This window comes from Salvia hispanica, chromosome 6 (assembly GCF_023119035.1).
Source record: "Salvia hispanica cultivar TCC Black 2014 chromosome 6, UniMelb_Shisp_WGS_1.0, whole genome shotgun sequence".
NCBI lineage: Eukaryota > Viridiplantae > Streptophyta > Magnoliopsida > Lamiales > Lamiaceae > Salvia > Salvia hispanica.
In genome coordinates, this window is record NC_062970.1 from 39691370 (window position 1) to 39709051 (window position 17682).

At 37.2% G+C, this 17682-nt stretch overlaps 2 protein-coding genes across 4 annotated transcripts; one reads left to right on the forward strand and one right to left on the reverse strand.

The window, feature by feature from the left end:
• Positions 1 to 656: 656 nt before the first annotated feature.
• On the forward strand, positions 657 to 8223 carry LOC125193476. Of its 3 annotated transcripts, none has more exons than XM_048091269.1 (9): positions 657 to 1541; positions 2278 to 2466; positions 3044 to 3136; positions 3254 to 3436; positions 3524 to 3626; positions 3714 to 3899; positions 4335 to 6754; positions 6986 to 7581; positions 7662 to 7813. In XM_048091269.1, exons 1-9 carry the CDS (start codon positions 1314 to 1316, stop codon positions 7699 to 7701), a joined length of 4038 nt encoding a protein of 1345 aa, XP_047947226.1. In that variant the 5' UTR covers positions 657 to 1313; the 3' UTR covers positions 7702 to 7813. The 3 variants fall into 3 exon arrangements, with proteins under 3 accessions (XP_047947226.1, XP_047947225.1, XP_047947227.1); XM_048091268.1 differs by having other exon boundaries at positions 658 to 1541; positions 6983 to 7581; positions 7662 to 7812; XM_048091270.1 differs by lacking the exon at positions 7662 to 7813 and adding an exon at positions 7823 to 8223 and having other exon boundaries at positions 660 to 1541; positions 6983 to 7581.
• Positions 8224 to 8603: 380 nt separating this feature from the next.
• On the reverse strand, positions 8604 to 14365 carry LOC125196127 (DEAD-box ATP-dependent RNA helicase 31-like). Its single transcript, XM_048094505.1, has 11 exons — positions 14229 to 14365; positions 13366 to 14124; positions 12751 to 12857; positions 12380 to 12435; positions 11963 to 12187; positions 11592 to 11798; positions 11438 to 11524; positions 10422 to 10517; positions 9452 to 9667; positions 9170 to 9352; positions 8604 to 9068 (listed from the first exon to the last, which is right to left on the reverse strand). The coding sequence occupies exons 2-11, from the start codon at positions 14007 to 14009 to the stop codon at positions 8841 to 8843; spliced, it is 2049 nt and encodes a 682-aa protein (XP_047950462.1). The 5' UTR covers positions 14010 to 14124; positions 14229 to 14365; the 3' UTR covers positions 8604 to 8840.
• Between the last annotated feature and the right edge of the window lie 3317 nt (positions 14366 to 17682).

A 17682-nucleotide genomic window follows, 5' to 3' on the forward strand; every position in this document is an offset into this window, starting at 1 on the left:
AAGAACCATAATATAGGTACCACTCAAGCCATCTTATTGATTGAAATGTGATGATATAAATATTACTCCTATAAAAAAAAATGTACTCCCTATAGTATTTTAAAAGGCTAGGCCCAAAGCAGCAAAACTCTCAGTCCGCATACAACTAGGGCTTCTCCCAACTTTTATAAATTACTAGTAGTACCAAGTACTCCACTAAATCAAGGAATTTTTTATAAAGACTGTTATCAACTTCCTCCGGTCTTATAATAAAAGTCCTATTTATTTTGGGTATGATTTAAAGAAATGTGAAAAAAATTAAATGAATAAATTAGTAAAATATGAGAGACACTTATATAAAAGTATATTAAATTTATAATAAAATAAAGTAAAAATAAATTAGTGGAATATAAAATTTATATATTTTATAGTGATAAAAATGGACTAAGACTCTTAGTCTGAGATAAAACAAAAAGTGTAAAATAGAGAAGGAGAGAGTATTATATTTATAAAGGTAGTTATTAAAAAGTGTAAAATAGAGAAGGAGAGAGTATTATATTTATAAAGGTAGTTATTTATTGGCACAATTAATTTTACTATTTCCGAGTGTGGGAATAACATATCTCCAATCATATTATTAATTCTTGTTTCTATCTTTAGTTCTCTTCTCGTCATCATTTTACCAAAAAATTGCTCCCCCATTTCCACACACTCAAAAATTAAATCAAATTCCTCACAACGTCAAATAAGGTTCAACATCTTCTCCTCCTGAAAAAATCCCAATTTTTTCACACACTTCACGCACTTCGCCAGAATAGAAACTAATACCCCCAATCATTTTTCATCCGTCTTCTATAAATTGACGATCTTGTACTTCCTTTTTTTCTGGAAAGGAATATTGATTGGTGTAATTGGAATTATCCTCGGCATTGCCGGATTTTTTTTAGAAACCGGGTTTCAATTAGGGTTTGGTTTCAGATTAGTTGATCAATTTTTGTCCCCTTTTTAGCTTTTAGGGTTGGGTCTTGGGTGTTTCTTTAAGTAATAGTATATCTTTCGGGGAAGAACGGTATTGAATTTCTTGTTTAATCATACCATTTATTGCAATTTTTCTGAGTATTATCAGTATATGTATCATAAAGTTGACGCCTACTGGTGCTTCTTTCCACATTAGGGTTAGATTCAGGAGAAAAGGTCCGTTTTTGTTGCTTCAAGTTGCATTTTTGTTGGTGGGTTGAGTAAGTTTGGCGCAATATATATCTGAAAAGAAATTGGTGGTCCTTGTTTTGTTGGTATAAGTATTATTAGTTCTGGTTTAGAGAAGGTGATAGTGTATGGGAGAACAGGAAGGATGGGCAGAGACAGTTGAGCCATTGCCCAATGGGCTCTTACCTGGGGCAGGGCCCGTCATGCGTGCCCTGGATACAGAGCGGTGGATGATAGCGGAGAAGCGGACTGCAGAGCTCATTGCCTGCATTCAACCCAACCAGCTATCTGAGGAGCGAAGGAATGCTGTCGCAGATTATGTGCAGCGGCTCATCATGACATGCTTCCCATGTCAGGTTGTTGGAATATGCAGAGTTCTTTTTGTAGTCTTGCTATATTCAATTTTAAAGTGGTGCTATAAATGAGGTTGCTTTTGCAAAATTACATAATACTCAGTTCATATAATGATGGAGCTCTTTTCCAGAATGGTTTTGTATGCAGCTAGACTTTATCTTGCAATGTTTTCTATTTTGTATTTTCTCCTGGTGCACAATTATTGACACAAAACCGATCAAGTACTGGTGAACTTGCAAATTCATGTTGGTGTTGGTTCAAGTATTTGCTGATATATTATTTGATACAAGTTCTCTGGAACTAGGATATAGTATGAGTGAGCCCATGGTGATCATACGAGGCAACTGATATATAACATGAATCAGTTATCTTACTGAGTGGCTCTCTGCTGAAGAAAATAAGCTCAGGTAGAATTACAGCACAGGGTGAAACTAACTTCATCTTATCATTCAAATGAATGGCTTTTCTAGATGGGAAAAGCAACAATATCTGATACTGAATGGATAGAGATGAGGGGTATAAGATATCAGAAACTCAGGGTGATTTTTATGTGTGTCCGAGAACCATAAACTGTCGAGTGAAATGCAATTTTTTTTTTATGATTCTGACAAGTATCATCCTTGGAGTGTGTTTTATGATTCTGCCATAGTATCATTCTCGGAATGCCTATGTTCTATAAGGACATTTTTAGTGTTTTGTTTGTTAAACCTTTTTTTTAACCCTTTGTCTACTCCACAGGTGTGCACATTTGGTTCTGTCCCCTTGAAGACGTATCTGCCTGATGGAGACATCGATCTGACAGCTTTCACTCAGAATCAGAATTTGAAGGATACGTGGGCCAATCTGGTTAAGGATATTCTGGAGAGAGAGGAAAAGAATGAAAATGCCGAGTTTCGTGTGAAGGAGGTTCAATATATTCAAGCTGAAGTATACTCTCTTTCTTATCCCTATATACTTTTGACATTTTATTTTTGGTCTCTGCTTTTGATAGTAAATTTCTTTCCCTTATCTAAAACAAATTATAAGAGTATTTAAGTTTTTTCTCGTTTGGATATCTTTTCTAGTTCTTTCTAAATATCCAAATATTGCTTGTTATGTTTGAGCGCCTTTATCATGCATGTAATGAAGGAGCAGCGCCACACACATTGATTTGGGGGTTGGGGATTGATTATCTAAACTTTCCTGGATGGTCTTGTGATCTTTGTGGTGCATCCAAAGTTCTTGATTCACTCTTCCTTTGTTGTTGGGGAATTGTCACCATTTATATAATGCAGTGTGCCGTATGAGCAGTTAATAGGTATAAACTTTGCATTGACCTGAGATGCACCAATTTAATACGTGGCATATGACGATGATGAATGTTATCTCAGTGTAGTAGGTTTATCAAGATGGAGCTGGTTATGGATTATGATATTGTGATGAAGGATTTCATGTCAATGTTGTCTTAAGTTAGTGCTATTTTGCACTGATAAATAACCTTTTGTTTTATTTCTCCTATTCTCAGGTAAAGATAATTAAATGTCTTGTTGAAAACATTGTTGTGGACATATCTTTTAATCAAGTTAGTGGCTTATGTACACTCTGCTTCCTTGATGAAGTAAGTATTTTCCTATTTACTAACAGAATTTTTACAGCTCAAGTTATAGTGCCATCTGTGAATCAAGGCAAATAACTTGTTGTCTCACACCACATTATTCCATGTTTGGTTCCGTAGATCGATAATCTGATAAGTCAGAATCATCTGTTCAAGCGTAGTATTATATTGATCAAGGCATGGTGCTATTATGAAAGCCGCATATTGGGTGCTCATCATGGACTCATATCTACTTATGCCCTGGAGACTTTAGTTCTTTACATCTTTCATGTGTTCAACAATTCCTTTCATGGACCACTTGAGGTGACTTATTTCTTTTGTTTGTCTGTAGCCCGCCGGATTGTTTTCTTTGTCAATTGTTCTCCTGAGCACTTACGTAAAACTTTGCAGGTCCTGTATCGTTTTCTGGAGTTCTTTAGCAATTTTGACTGGGAGAACTTTTGTGTTAGCTTATGGGGACCTGTAGCTATTAATTGCCTACCTGACGTAACTGGTATTAAAAAAAATAGTAGTTTTTTGTTTATAATTAATGCCTATATGCAGTTTCTTTCCTTGATATGCTGTCTTTATTTGCTTGTAGCACAACCTCCTAGGAAGGATAGTCGGGAGCTGCTACTTAGCAAGTTGTTTCTTGAAGCTTGTAGCTCTGTGTATGCTGTTTTCCCTGGTGGCCAGGAGAGTAATGGACAGAAATTCTCTTCCAAGCATTTTAATGTTATTGATCCTTTAAGAGTGAGCAATAACCTTGGACGAAGTGTTAGTAAAGGTAAGTATGAAGTAGTTAGGTTAATATTTGTTTTTCACGATGAGGTGTTGAAACATAGAGTACAGCGAGTTTGGAATGTGACCATTGCAGTTGCAAAGAACATGATACTTAAAAATATCTTTCTAGTAATATTTCCTTTGGCCAAGGTTGAATCTGTTTGTAACCTTTACCCAAGGGAGCTGTACCTGATACATAAGAAATTCTGCTGGATGATTTGATTTTATTCTTGATAAGTGTAAGCTGCTAGATCTACTGGATCAGGGTACTTTTTCATATAAATCAGTTTTCTGATACAAATTTTCTTTAACGTGGTATTTAACTCTTAACTTCTTTCATTGCACAATGATGGCCTGTAACAGTGGGCAGTGTATTGATACTTGTTTTCCTGATCTCGTTATAAATTCATGGAAATGTTAATATGTTATCTGTGTCCAGGAAATTTTTACCGTATACGAAGTGCGTTTGCTTTTGGAGCTAAAAGACTGGCACGGTTGCTTGACTGTCCGAAAGAAAACTTAAATTTTGAAGTCAATCAGTTCTTTATGAACACGTGGGAGAGACATGGAAGTGGTCATCGCCCTGATGCTCCAGGAGTTGACTCATGGCGCTTGAGATTGTCCACTCAAGATAGCCCTCATGAGGTTCAGAATTCCAATAATGGGAAGAAGGTGAAAGAAAGCTCCAATACTCATGTGGTAGAGGTTCGGGGCACTCAGACTCAAGGTGTTCCCTATCAACTTGGTGAAAACTCTTATAGAATGTTGCCCATGACAAGTGAGCTGTCTTCAGCTTCTCGCTCACACAGCTTAAAAAGTCAATTCAATTTGAACAGCTTGCATGTCACTGATCAAATTGGAAGAGATACTGTCCCTGATCAGTCTGTACCTAATGATAAGATTCAGAGAGATCTGAGTGCAGATCACTCGGTAAATGACACCGAGGGAAGACTTCTTTTTGCCCGAACACACTCCAGTCCTGAACTGACTGATAACTATAGTGATGTCTCATCACAAGTACAATGTAGCAGACAGGGTGAAGCTACAGATGCTCGTGCTACACATTCTAGGTTGGATTCTGGTTATTGGAGGAAGGATCTTAGACCAGAGACTTTGGTTAGCCACAGCAATCATACTTCAGTTGTAGATACAGTGGCAAGATCGCATCAAAGTCTTGATGCTGCCGACTCCAATCACGTTTCAAATAGCTATGACTTAGGTGAAGAATTTTCAACCACCTCTGGGACACAGCTGATGCACCCAGAAGATCAAGATATTGTGAATATGATGGCGTCTGCTTCACTTCAAGGGTTCAATGGTCAAGTTCAAGTTCCACTTAATTTGACGACGGGTCATCTACCTTACTCTATCCCTCCATCCTTAATTGCTTCTATGGGGTACACTCAACAGAATTTTCCAGGATTTGTCCCTGTCAATATCCCTCTGATGGACCCATCATTCTCACACTTACAATTTCCTCGCAGTTTGGTATCACCCCAAATGACTCAATATTTCCCCGGCATTGGAATCAATCCATCTGACGAGTCAATAGACAGAATTAATGAGAATTTTGGTCGTATGGACTCTGGAGAGGGCAATAATGATTTTTGGCAGGAGCAAGATTCTAGATCCTCTTGTAGGTATGATCTTGAGAATGGAAATGTAGACAACCTCCAAACTGACGAAAAACCATCATTATCACCATCTGGTTTAAAGTATATTCCTCCACAATCTCGAGTAACTGCCTCAAGCAGTGCGAGAGCTCAGCAAAGGCATCTGAGGGAGAAACGTGGAGTAGTAAGGGATAATATTGATAGTTCTCTGGACAATGATATTAATGTTAGTGAGGTTCACCCAGAAGAAAAATCAGGCAATATAAGGTTCTCATCAGCTGCTCATAGTAATTCTTTGAGAAGTAGGACTTCTTCAGAGAGCTCCTGGGATGGATCATCATCGGTGAAGGCACCTAAATCTTCGAAAGAGAAAAGGGGGAAGAAAGTTACGACAGATATAACTATCAGCCATGGAAAAGGTAAAGTTATGTCTGATCACGTGTCAAATGACACAGATCATGACCAGGAACAGGCTTCACTAGTAAATTTGGGGACTGAAATCATTGAAAGAAACCCTGGTTCTGAGCCAGATGTTCATTCGCATGTTCCTAGGCACCATATGCTCGACTTTGAGGTTGCTCAGACTAGTGGATCAGACTCAGTGATGCCCTTTGCCCCAGTACTAATAGGTCCTGGCTCAAGGCATAGAATGGGTGAGAATTCTGGGGTAATTGCATTCTACCCAACCGGTCCACCAATCCCTTTCCTTGCAATGCTTCCACTTTATAACAATGCACCTGAAGCAGGTACACCGAATGCATTAAGTGGCCAATTTGGAGGTCATGGGACTGTAAATGATGGTGAATCTGTAATGAACTTTAATCCTAAGGGATTTGGTCAATCAGAGGAGTCGCATTCCTCAAGTTCTTCACTAGGAATGTCAACTAATGAGACATCCAAAGATCGGAAGGCTGATATTCTTAATAGTGACTTTGTTAGTCACTGGCAAAGCTTACAATTCGGAAGGGTCTGTCAGAATCCTCGGTACCAAGGGCCTTCTGTATTTCCTTCACCTATCATGGTTCCACCTGCGTTTGTACAGGGTCGACTTCCACACGATAGTCCAGGTAGACCGCTTTCGACCAATGCAAACCTGTTCTCTCAGCTTATGACGAATTATGGCCACCATATGGTTCCCGTTGCTCCCCTCCAGTCGGTTTCTGGGCGACATCCCAATATATATCAAAGCTATATGGATGATGTGCCAAGATATCGTAGTGGGACCGGAACATACTTGCCTAATCATGTAAAAACCACTTCTTGTGATTCTAATTTTCTTCTTTGCTTAGAATTTTCACTGAATATGTGCTGTCATTACAGGAATTAATATTATGATTGTAGGTACTATTTTCGGTCCTTTGTTTGGCTTGCTCGATAATTTCTCTTTGGCCAAGAGTTACCCTAGTCATGTTCTATGTTTTAATACTTCCCATTCTGTATAGTATTTTAACAGTTTATGTTCTCATTGTTTCAGAAGGTTTTGAATAGGGAACGCCACCCGTCAGGCAGCAGAAGGGGGAACTATAACCATGACAGAAATGACAGAAATGATAGCTTCAGTGACAGAGAGGTGAACTGGAATGCTAACTCAAAATCAAGGGCTGCTACGCGTAGTCATGGCAGAAACCAGACTGAGAAAGCAAACTCTCGGCCTGAACGTTTCTCTCAGGGGGACGGTCGAGGTGACCGTGCTTGGAACTCCTACAGGCATAACTCAATCCCGTCTTACCAGTCTCAGAATGGTCCTTTGCGCTCAAATTTTGGTCAAGATGGTCCTCAGAATGTAGCATATAACATGTACCCTTTGGCAGCCATGAATCCTAATGGAGTTTCAGACGGACCTTCAGTTCCACCAGTCATGATGCTGTATCCATATGATCATGATGCTGCCTATGTTTCTAATAACGAACAGCTTGAGTTCTGCTCTCTTGGTCAGCCAGGCTTACCCGATGTAAATGAGCAATCCCAGCTAGATGATGGAACTCGAGCCAGAGCATCTGAGGACCGTAGAGTGCATGGGAGCTCTGCACACTGTTCCTCGCCAGATCAACCATCTTCACCAAACCATCATAGGTATGCTGCATAGTTTTTGGTGTTATTTAAGTCCAGAAGCATACGGGTTTGAATCACTGCTAAACAAGCAAAATAAACAGGTTAACATCATCTATTATCCATGTAAGTGGGGATGATTAAAACACTTACCACTAACTGAGAAATGCCACTTTAGAATGTTAACATGTAAGATTTTGCATTGATTCATAAATTTTACTGCACTATGTTGTGTTGTGGTTATGAATCTTTCCTCTCCTAACAGGAGGGTTCGATAATACGCCCAGCTACATCGGTCTTTAAGGAGCATCGTATGTTGAAGGATGAGACTGATATTCCTCATTCCAACTTTGGGACTGACAGTAATGGCTGGAAAGGGTACAGCTAATGGCTGGAAAGGGTACAGCTACCCTATTTTTGCTCGGCTACAGAATGCAGCTCGGCCTGTACGTCATGTCTCGATAATGGCCCTCGTCTCTCCTGACGTGGTTCTTGTATGTAGAATAGCTAGCCAATTCTGACCCTGGCCAATTTGGAAACCTGGAAACTGGAGTTCTAGTTTCCAAGACTTTTTTCCTATGTTGTGATCTTCTTCTGTCATTAGCCTAACACATTATAATTTCTTATACCAGTGATCTGGAATTAGTGTTCCATTTACAGACGAAATTTTGTTATCTTCCCTTAGATTTTGTCATAAGGTTTTTAATCATAACATCTTGCATCAGCTTCAAATGCATTACAGTGTCAAATAGAGCATTAAATTTTGAATGACATTTTCCCTTAATTCCCATCTTAGCTACGGGTGAGCATCTGGTTTAATTTGTTTTTTATATATCCAAACCGAATAAAAAAAAATCAAAGTCTTCTAAAAATTAAAAATGAACCAAATTCAAAAATCGAACCAAATTTTAAAATTCAATTTGGTTTGGTTTAGATATTAGGTTTACGAGATTTTGCTCATCCCAAATCTCAGCGCAGATGAATTCCTCTTTCTTGGGCAGTTTCTTGTTTTGCTTAGTAAATCAACACAAAATATGAAGCTCAAATTTGATCAAATATTTCTGTATATTTCCTCGAAAGAATAAGCATTCGAAATGTTTCTCTACAAAGAAATGGACTAGAAATTTCCTAATGAGATCAAAATTACATTTTATGACATCCTATAATTGTTACCAATATAACTCACAAGTTATGACACAAAAATTGAGGTTGTAGGTGGCCGGTCTCCTTAAAATTCTACTAATAAAACTTATAATGTAAAATGAGAATTCATTGCTCATTATCTACTTGGACCTTAATCCAGGTATGTTCTTCAGACCCATCTTTCCGAGGACTTGCTTTGGAATGGCCGGAGGGGTGTCGAGACACATGCTTCGACTAAACTCGTTTGCGAGCTCCACGAGTCTAGATTTGTTTCGACCAATACTTTTGTTTGAGTTGTAGTACCCGAGCCATGCCTGGTATGCTGATTCTTTGCTCTTTATCACGACCTGGGATACAGCGCGTTCGACCTGCGACATAAATGTTATCTTTAGTAACTTGTTCTATCTTCAGTTAGAAATTTATGTTTTAAAAGGCAACATAAAATTTATGCAATGGTTGGTTTATTTACCCTTTTCGTAGCATCTGAATCTACCAATGGTTCAGTTGCCTTTGATATAGGTAAGTCTTTGATAGTGTTCAAGAAGAACTCTTCCCAAGGTGCCAACACCAACACACCTTCCCCTTCTTTTCCTTTTCGGCCAGTTCGACCCAATCTGTGGATATACTGCTGTTTATCCGCTGGAATACCAATCTAAACAGAGCAACGACAAATCAGTCCTTAAATGATCATACACATAAATAATGGTAACCAGAGATTGTAACTGAAGAACCAGGATGAGTAATGAATAACCTGTATAACAAGGGTCACGTCAGGATAATCAACACCACGTGCAGACACATCAGATGTTACGAGAATAAGACCAGTTGACTTCCTAAACTCATCCGAGACTTTTGTCCTGTAACTTTGAGGTTTTCGAGAATGTATCTCCCTGACATTCAAGTTAAGCTTGTTGAGAAGCTCAGCAACAAGCTTGGTCATCATTGCAGTTGTGCAAAATACAATAACCTGTTGCATAGGAAAGGATGGATCATACAGACACAGAATATTTTCCATGGATTCACATGGAATTACAAAAAAAATGCTACTCCCTCTGTCCAATTACATGTGACACATTTCTTGGGCACGGGTTGTTAGATAGTGGTGTTTAGTGGTTAAATGAAAAGAGAATAAAGTAGGAGTGAGAAAATAAGTAGAGAGAAAAAGTAGGAGAGAGGATAAAGTAAGAGAGAGATAGAGTGTTCAGTGTTGCTTATTTGCCATAAAATGAAATGTCTCACTTATAATGGGACGAAACAAAAAGGAATGTGCCTCACTTATGGTGGGACGGAGGGAGTATTTGGCTTCAAATGTGAAAATTGAGCTTAGTCAGTTTGAATATGGCATGCCTACCAATCTTACTAAGCAACGCATCTTGTAATATTCACCTAATACACATCTCGACTAGTTTTCTCTTGCAGTCATTGTATCTATAATGAGCATACCAATCACAGAGATACAAATAGATGCTGTGGACAGATACAAATAAATGCTATTCCACAGAATCCATTTTCTTAGAGTTGTCAGACATCTCCATTTCATAAGGATTCTAGAGTTATTCTATTTGATGCAGAAGTGATTTTTCTTTCACAATTGGACCTCCAAAGAATTCCCCTAAACTGTCACACTCCATTTCTATGATCGTTCTTATAATTGGTAATGTGATTTCGGTAGTACTTAAAGCAGATTAAGGATGACTAATGAAACTGATGAAAATGGCTACCTTGTAGTTAACATCATTTGCAATATGCCCTTTTAGCATGGTGTAAAGAAGCGAAAAGTGTTTGTCCAAAGGAGCAATCAGGTATGTCTGCCTGACCTGAAAAGGTTGGATGTTAATAATCATAACCACTCTGCATTAACGGTGAGAAGAATAGCTCACAACAACAAACCTGTGAATAGGGGTGTAAATTCGGGTACCCGCGGGTACCCGAACCTGAAATCTCAAAAATATCATACCCAATACCCGACCCGTATGTGAATTCGGGTACTCTAATACCCGATGCGGGTACCCGAACGCAACTATTCGGGTACCCATAAACCCAGAATTATTATATTTAAAATTTATTCTTTTATAATAAATTAAATTGTGATGAGAATATAAATTATTAAAATCACACAATATTTATACTATTTATTGACTATGATTCTATATTATATAAATGGACATTAGACAAATAGACACTACTTAATTTTAAAATTAATTTTTTTTTGGTATAAATTGAAACATAAAAGAGATTAAAATAATTTTTCAAGACATTAAATGAACATGTAAATAAAATGGAGAAAGCATAACTAATTAATTATATATTTTCAAAAGATAACAAGTAAGAACATAGATAATACAACATGGACCGTACACGAATGTAAAGAAGAGAGCAAACGGCCAAAAGAGAGCTGCATCAATGGCGTGAAGGAAACTTGAAAAAGTGAAGCACACGAAAAATTTATAAATCTACATGTGATTAAATAAAGTTGCCCTAGATTTACCCTATGGGCCATAGGCCCTATACTAAATAAAAATATTTATCACAAATGCATAATTAATCGGGTTTAATCGGGTATTATTTGGGTACCCTAATACGGGTTTCGGGTACCCTAAACCCGAAAAATCCTAACATTAACTACACAAACCCGTACCCGAACCCATAATTTCGGGTTTCGGGTACCCAAAACCCGTCGGGTATTGGGACTGGGTCGGGAATACCCGAAACCCGCGGATTAAATTTTCAGGCCTACCTGTGAATGTGTATCTTCACTTCCTTCCTCTACTGTGTTTATGTTTTCATGGTCCTGTTTTAGGGCAACATGGCAGATTTGACGAACCTGCAGTGCGAATAAGTTCAGAATTCTCCAATTCACAAGGTATCACATGGTCAACGATAAATATTACCGCTTGCGGAACTGTTGCAGAAAATAGAAGTGTCTGTCGCTGTTTTGGTACAGCAGCTATTATTTTCTCTATTTCTTTGCGGAATCCCATGTCTAATAAAAGATCGGCTTCGTCAAGGACCAAGACTTTAACTCCCATCAGTCGAGTTGCGAATCCGGCTGTATTCTCTACATGATCCCTTAGCCTTCCAGGTGTTGCCACGAGTATCTGCATTTTAAAACAGAAAAGTTGATTGAGCCAGACCTAACTAGATCAGAACCTTATCATCTCTCATGCATTACATGACCTCTTAAAGACCAACGGGCTCATATAATATTAAAACCATAATAATTAAACCAGAGGATAAAGCACATCGTAACATATATAATTACCTGGCATGCATTGACTTGCATCTTTTTTTGCTCCATACCTAAGCGGGTACCTCCAATGACAACTTGAACACCAATAGAAGAATGATACTTCAACAATTTGTTGGCCTCAGCAGCAGCCTGAGTAGCAAGTTCTCTGGTTGGGCATATAACAAGCACGTATATGGGGGATCTTTTTTTATCACGATCAGAAGGAGGTAATTTTGCTATGATTTCAATTGCAGGGAGCTGCAATCATAAGAATTGGGAAAATTTAATCATCATCTACCAGCACTATAAAATGATAAAAGTTTAAAACTTTAAATTCGATATCATCATACTGAACTTTACATATACCAATGAAAATGAACACCAAATTCACTTTTTAAAATCACTATCATAATTATAGAGAAACTGGAATGAAAAGCCAAAACTATTTACCAAAAAAGCTACAGTTTTCCCTGTGCCAGTTCTTGCCTTGGCCAGGACGTCCTTACCTAGAAACAGGTCATCATTAGAGATTCGCAACAAAAATAGTAGAATATGATACAACGGCCAACCTATAAACTGTATAGTTTTCTTATAAATCTGTAATATGAGTATGCACATATATCTGCTAAAACCACAAAATAGTTATAATTAGAATAATTTTCCTAAATGAAGTAGCATCCTTGCTTGGGTTTCAACTTGAAAATTATATATGTAAACAGAATAGGCAACCCTTCTGTTTCTCAAAGAACAGAGTTTCGGTCTGTGGGTGCTTCCGGTGCATGTCAGAATCACAACAAAGTAACTTCTGAAGCTTTATCTACCTTTAAGAATGATAGGAAGAGTTGCCTCTTGCACCAGAGTCATCCTTTCATAACCAGCATCTTTGATTGCTTTAAGTGATAAGGGTGATATGGGACATTTATCGAACCTGTAAAGCATACCGATTCAAAACTGTTACAAGAATATACACATATTATCAAAAATCTACAGACACTACATAAAAAGTGTGAAAGTTAATGCAAGGCTCTTAGGAAATATTCTATTGCTAACTATTTTGAGAAAACCAAGATATTGCAATTCCATGTTCCTGCATTTTAACCTCCCAACTGATGCCCATACCCCATTTCCATTACATTTCAGAATGCCGAAAGATAAGCAACTAAGCTTGTGGGATTTCAATACAATGAATCACTATTAACTCAAATGTACTTACGCAACACTATCCTTTATGATTCAAATTTCCCAACTAACAACATTTTTTTACATGATCCATGCTCAGTGTACATTAGAACAGCTACACTACAGTCCTACTGGTACAAGCATTATATACTTATTTACATCAAATTACTGTGTGAGTGTGTTCCCAATTCCAATTCTCATAAAGATCATCGGACATAGGAAATGAGTATGTACACCTGGGAGGCTATAAAATTCACCTGCTTTCACTAAGGTGTGAATCACTACTTTGGAGTGAGCTTTTATGAATGCTTCCTTTCTCGAGTTCGGCTCTTACCACTTCCACTTCTTCGCCCTCCACCTCCTCATCTTCATCATCATCTGCTTCGTCGTTATCAATTAATTCCTTAAAATTTGTATACCCCTTATCACTTTCCTCCTCCACAGCCTCATCATCTGTAACAACAAACCCTTGTCTTTCCATCCTTCTCCCTGCTCCTTTCTTCACCGAATTACCCTGATCACCACTTCTTCCCCCTCTATTTCCGTATGTCATTCCTGAACCTCTCCCACTCTGTCCCTTCTCTTTCCACTCTCCCCCACCTCTGCCACCATACGAACTACCACCACCCCTACTAAATTTACTAGTTTCACGCCCCTCGCCGCTCCCAACATACGTACTACTACCACGCGAAACACGCCCCCCACCTCTCCCCCTAAACGAACCACCGCCACCCCTGATAAATCTACCCGAATCACCTCTCCCACCACCCCTACCACCAGAGCGCCCTCCACCACCTCGTCTGCCGCTGAAGTCAGAATCTTTATCAAATGCAACCTCTCTTCTTCTCTTCCTAACTCGACCTCTTCCGCTCCCCTTACCATCACCACCATCCTGCCCCATGCCTGAACTCAACCTCTCCCGGCACGAATGAGTTGAGAATCTGATATTGCCGAGTGGGACCAGCCTAATAGCTTGAACCGGAGCTAACAGCAATCTCCTCTGCAAATTTTCGGACCTGAAAAAAAATGAAACTGCAGCTTGTGAGGGAAAACATCGAAAAAATTGGGGCTCAAAATGGGGTGTAATGGCGCAATTCTGGATGTCATGATATGAAATTACGTGCTGATGAGAGGGGTGGATTGGGAATCTGCAAATGATTTCAGGTGATATGAACCGAGATAGGGTTTAAGCCACCCCCAAATCTGAATGATTGAAGAATTAGGGTTTAAGCATTTAAGGAGCCCTGTATTAAATGACGTCGTTTAACAAAGCATGAGTGTTGTTTTGGCTTGGGCCTATACTATAGGGAATATGCCTGTTTCTCAGTTTATGGGCTTCTATAATTATATTAAACTTCAAAAGAGTATGTAACTACTTCGATAATTTTATTTTTTATGGCTTTCTATTTCTCTAAGATATGTTAGTGTGTTTTAAATTAATGTGTATCCAATTGGAAAATAATTAAGGAAAAGTCGAATGATAAGACAAAAAGATGTTTTTTAAATGAAACTAAAGATGATTCCGAATTTCCAACTCCGAAAGCGATTGAAATAAAACATCAGTCAGAATTACAAAATTGACTATAATTATTATTTTTAAGATAAATTTTATTTATATAAATATATTTTCAAATATTTAGTTGGGTTGAAAAATATAGTTGTCCCTGTCTCAAGTTGGGTACAGTTGTGCGGCTAAACATTAAACTCGCATTTGATTGGGACAAATTGAACTCTAATTAATTTAATTTCATTTCTCAATGTGTGATATCTTATACATTTTGTATATTGATTACTTTTGTCCAAAACCTATTTTAAATTATCATTTTTAAGTGATTTAACTCGAGAAAAAGTGCCTTAACAAATGGAAACTAGTTGAATCCCTTTTTAAGTACTTACAAAAACTATACTACTAGTATCTCTTAATAGACATGTTCAAACTTTTTAATGGTCCAATTTGGAAAAGTGCATTAATAAATGGAATCTCAAGAGTCAAGGCTATAAGTAAAAGCATAACATTTTTGCCTTTGGTAGAGTTAGGGGTGGCAAAATGGGTAGCGGGTAATGGGTAATTCCCATCTCGACCCGCTACCCGTCGGGTATCAGGTACTCGATACCCGATGATAATGGGAAATGGGGCGAGATCGGGTAGTGTGTTTTAGAGTTTTGCGGGTAGCGGGTACCTGTTAGTCCCATTAATACCCGTTATTATTAGTATCAGAGTCATATATCATTTTTAATACTCCCTCCATTCCATATTAATAGAGGCGTTTCAAATAGTTAAATTAGAGAAAAAAATAAATAGTTAAATAATAATAGACATATACACATTCATTTTGAAAAATTAAAAATAAATACTCCGTTAGAATGGAGAAAAAATAAAGTAAGAGAGATAATAATATAGAGAAGAGTATTTATATTATTATTTTTTCCAAAATGAGTGAAGAAAATGAAATGTTTCTAAGAGTTATTTTGAAACATTTTTATATTCCGACGAACATACAATTGAAAACTCATCGGAACTAGCTATAGAGTCTCCTCACTTTTATTCTTAATCTATTCAAAGTTTACCATCAATAGTAATTAAATAAATTAGGGAACATTGACGATTATTATGGTTTTCAAAATTTTTATTCGAATTTCGGGTCGGGTACGGGATACCCGACACGGGTATCGGGTAATCCCGGTATATCACGGGGCGGGTATTGGGACAACCAATTTAGCTAAAATCGGGTACAGGTACCCGACTTGTCGGGTGCGGGTACCCGCGGGTAACCCGTTTCGCCACCCCTGGGTAGAGTGTAAAAGGATATTTTTAACTCACAATTTACGTATATAATTATTTATATTTTTATCTCTTAATTAATTCGAAATGTTTTCAATTTATATTTCTAGGTCCACTTGTAAACCTAATCTTTCATCAAAGTCTATTCCATTTAATGATCTTGAATTCTTGACCCTATGTCACATGCAAGTCAAATCTTATTTTATTTTAACATATCTCCCATGCCTATCAATGACAAATACATTACTCTCAACATGTTTGTGCCTTCACGCCACTTTACAATTTAATTGAAATCCGAGTTTGGTGAAAATTCCCATCCTTATCGCATTTAGTATAATGTTTTGATCATTTGTACGACTTTCATTAATTTACCATTTATTTCCCATGTTCTAAAACTCGCTTTATTTGAATTATATGGTATCATACTATCATTAATCATTTCCCTTAGGCTTTACAAAAGGCTCGCATCATAGCTAGTGGAGTATGGAGTATGGAATTGAACATAATATGCTTGATTTTGACCTTTTGTTACTATATACTATGATATTTGTAGTATTTTGTTTGTTGTGTTGTAATCATATAGCGGTTGTATATATTCTTGTTTGATACACATATATTCGAATTATCTAGTAGTACAATTTATTATTCCTTGTTATTTTTAAAATTTATACAATGAGGTGAATAGGGGCGAGCATTTGGATTTTGTATTGGAATTATTTTTAATTCAATCCAATCCAAAAATTTAATTTTGATGTGAAAATGTATCTAATCCGATTCAAATTGTCTGAAAATCCGAATCTGAAAATCCAAAACCCGAACTATGAAATCTGATCCAAAAAACTCCAAAATTGCATAAAAGTTTATACAAATCAAAAATCTAAAATACAAATATTTTATATTTGATAAAGTAACAATTACAATAATATTTTTTTATTAATATATTTACATGTATTTCGGATTTCAAAAATTACTTAAGATTTTAAAATATTCAATCCGAACATCCGAAAATTTTAAAACTCCTATCCGATCCGATCCGATCCAAATAAAAAATTTGACCAAACTTTAATTTTTCAATTTGGTTCGATTGAATTTTTGGATATCGAATATTTTCCACCCCTCGCGGACTTAGTCCGAAGACAAGTTTATATTACTCTCCCCGTTCCTAAAAATAGACTAGGTTTAACAATTTGGGTTTTCCTTTAAAATTAGACAAAGTCTATATATAGAAAGTTTTTAACCAATTATAATCCACTAATAATGTGGATCCCACAATCCATTAATACTATTTTAATTACTTTTTTTTTCTCTATCACTTTCCTACTCTTTTTTCGTCTATTTCTTATTTTACCAATACACATTAAAAAAATCTGTGCTATATACAATTTTGTCTATTTTTCTTTTGGGACGGGGGAGTATTTTATATTACAAATTTCTATAGAAATAAAAATAAAAATAATCATTACGGAGTTTGACTTGAGAAACTGACGAAACGGCCCATGATGCGAGTGGGGTCCAGTTAACTCCCTTGGACTTGTGGGCGAAAGTGAGGCCCAGAACGATAGATGGCAAATGCGGTCAGCTGCAAGCCACGCCTTACTACTCAGGGATTGACACGTGTGTGGTAAAGCCCGGTCGTAACGGGTCGGGTGGATGGTAACCCGGCTTTCTATATTGACATTTGTACATTATTTATGAGTTGTGTCATTAAACTAGTCAATAAATTAATTAGGAGTTACTGCACCCATGGAAAATTTGAAATAAATAGCTAAGGTACTTAGTTACGTAATTACTT

Bases quoted from the DNA above. Each gene is read 5' to 3' on its own strand.
- LOC125193476 (XM_048091268.1), top strand. From the start codon at position 1,314: ATGGGAGAACAGGAAGGATGGGCAGAGACAGTTGAGCCATTGCCCAAT. The intron at 3,900-4,334 runs GTAAGTATGAAG...ATCTGTGTCCAG, and splicing joins TGGACGAAGTGTTAGTAAAG to GAAATTTTTACCGTATACGA. The intron at 7,582-7,661 runs GTATGCTGCATA...CAAAATAAACAG, and splicing joins TCTTCACCAAACCATCATAG to GTTAACATCATCTATTATCC.
- LOC125196127 (XM_048094505.1), bottom strand. From the start codon at position 14,009: ATGGGGCAGGATGGTGGTGATGGTAAGGGGAGCGGAAGAGGTCGAGTT. The intron at 11,799-11,962 runs GTAATTATATAT...TTTAAAATGCAG, and splicing joins TGCAAGTCAATGCATGCCAG to ATACTCGTGGCAACACCTGG. The intron at 10,518-11,437 runs GTAGGCCTGAAA...CAACCTTTTCAG, and splicing joins GTGAAGATACACATTCACAG to GTCAGGCAGACATACCTGAT.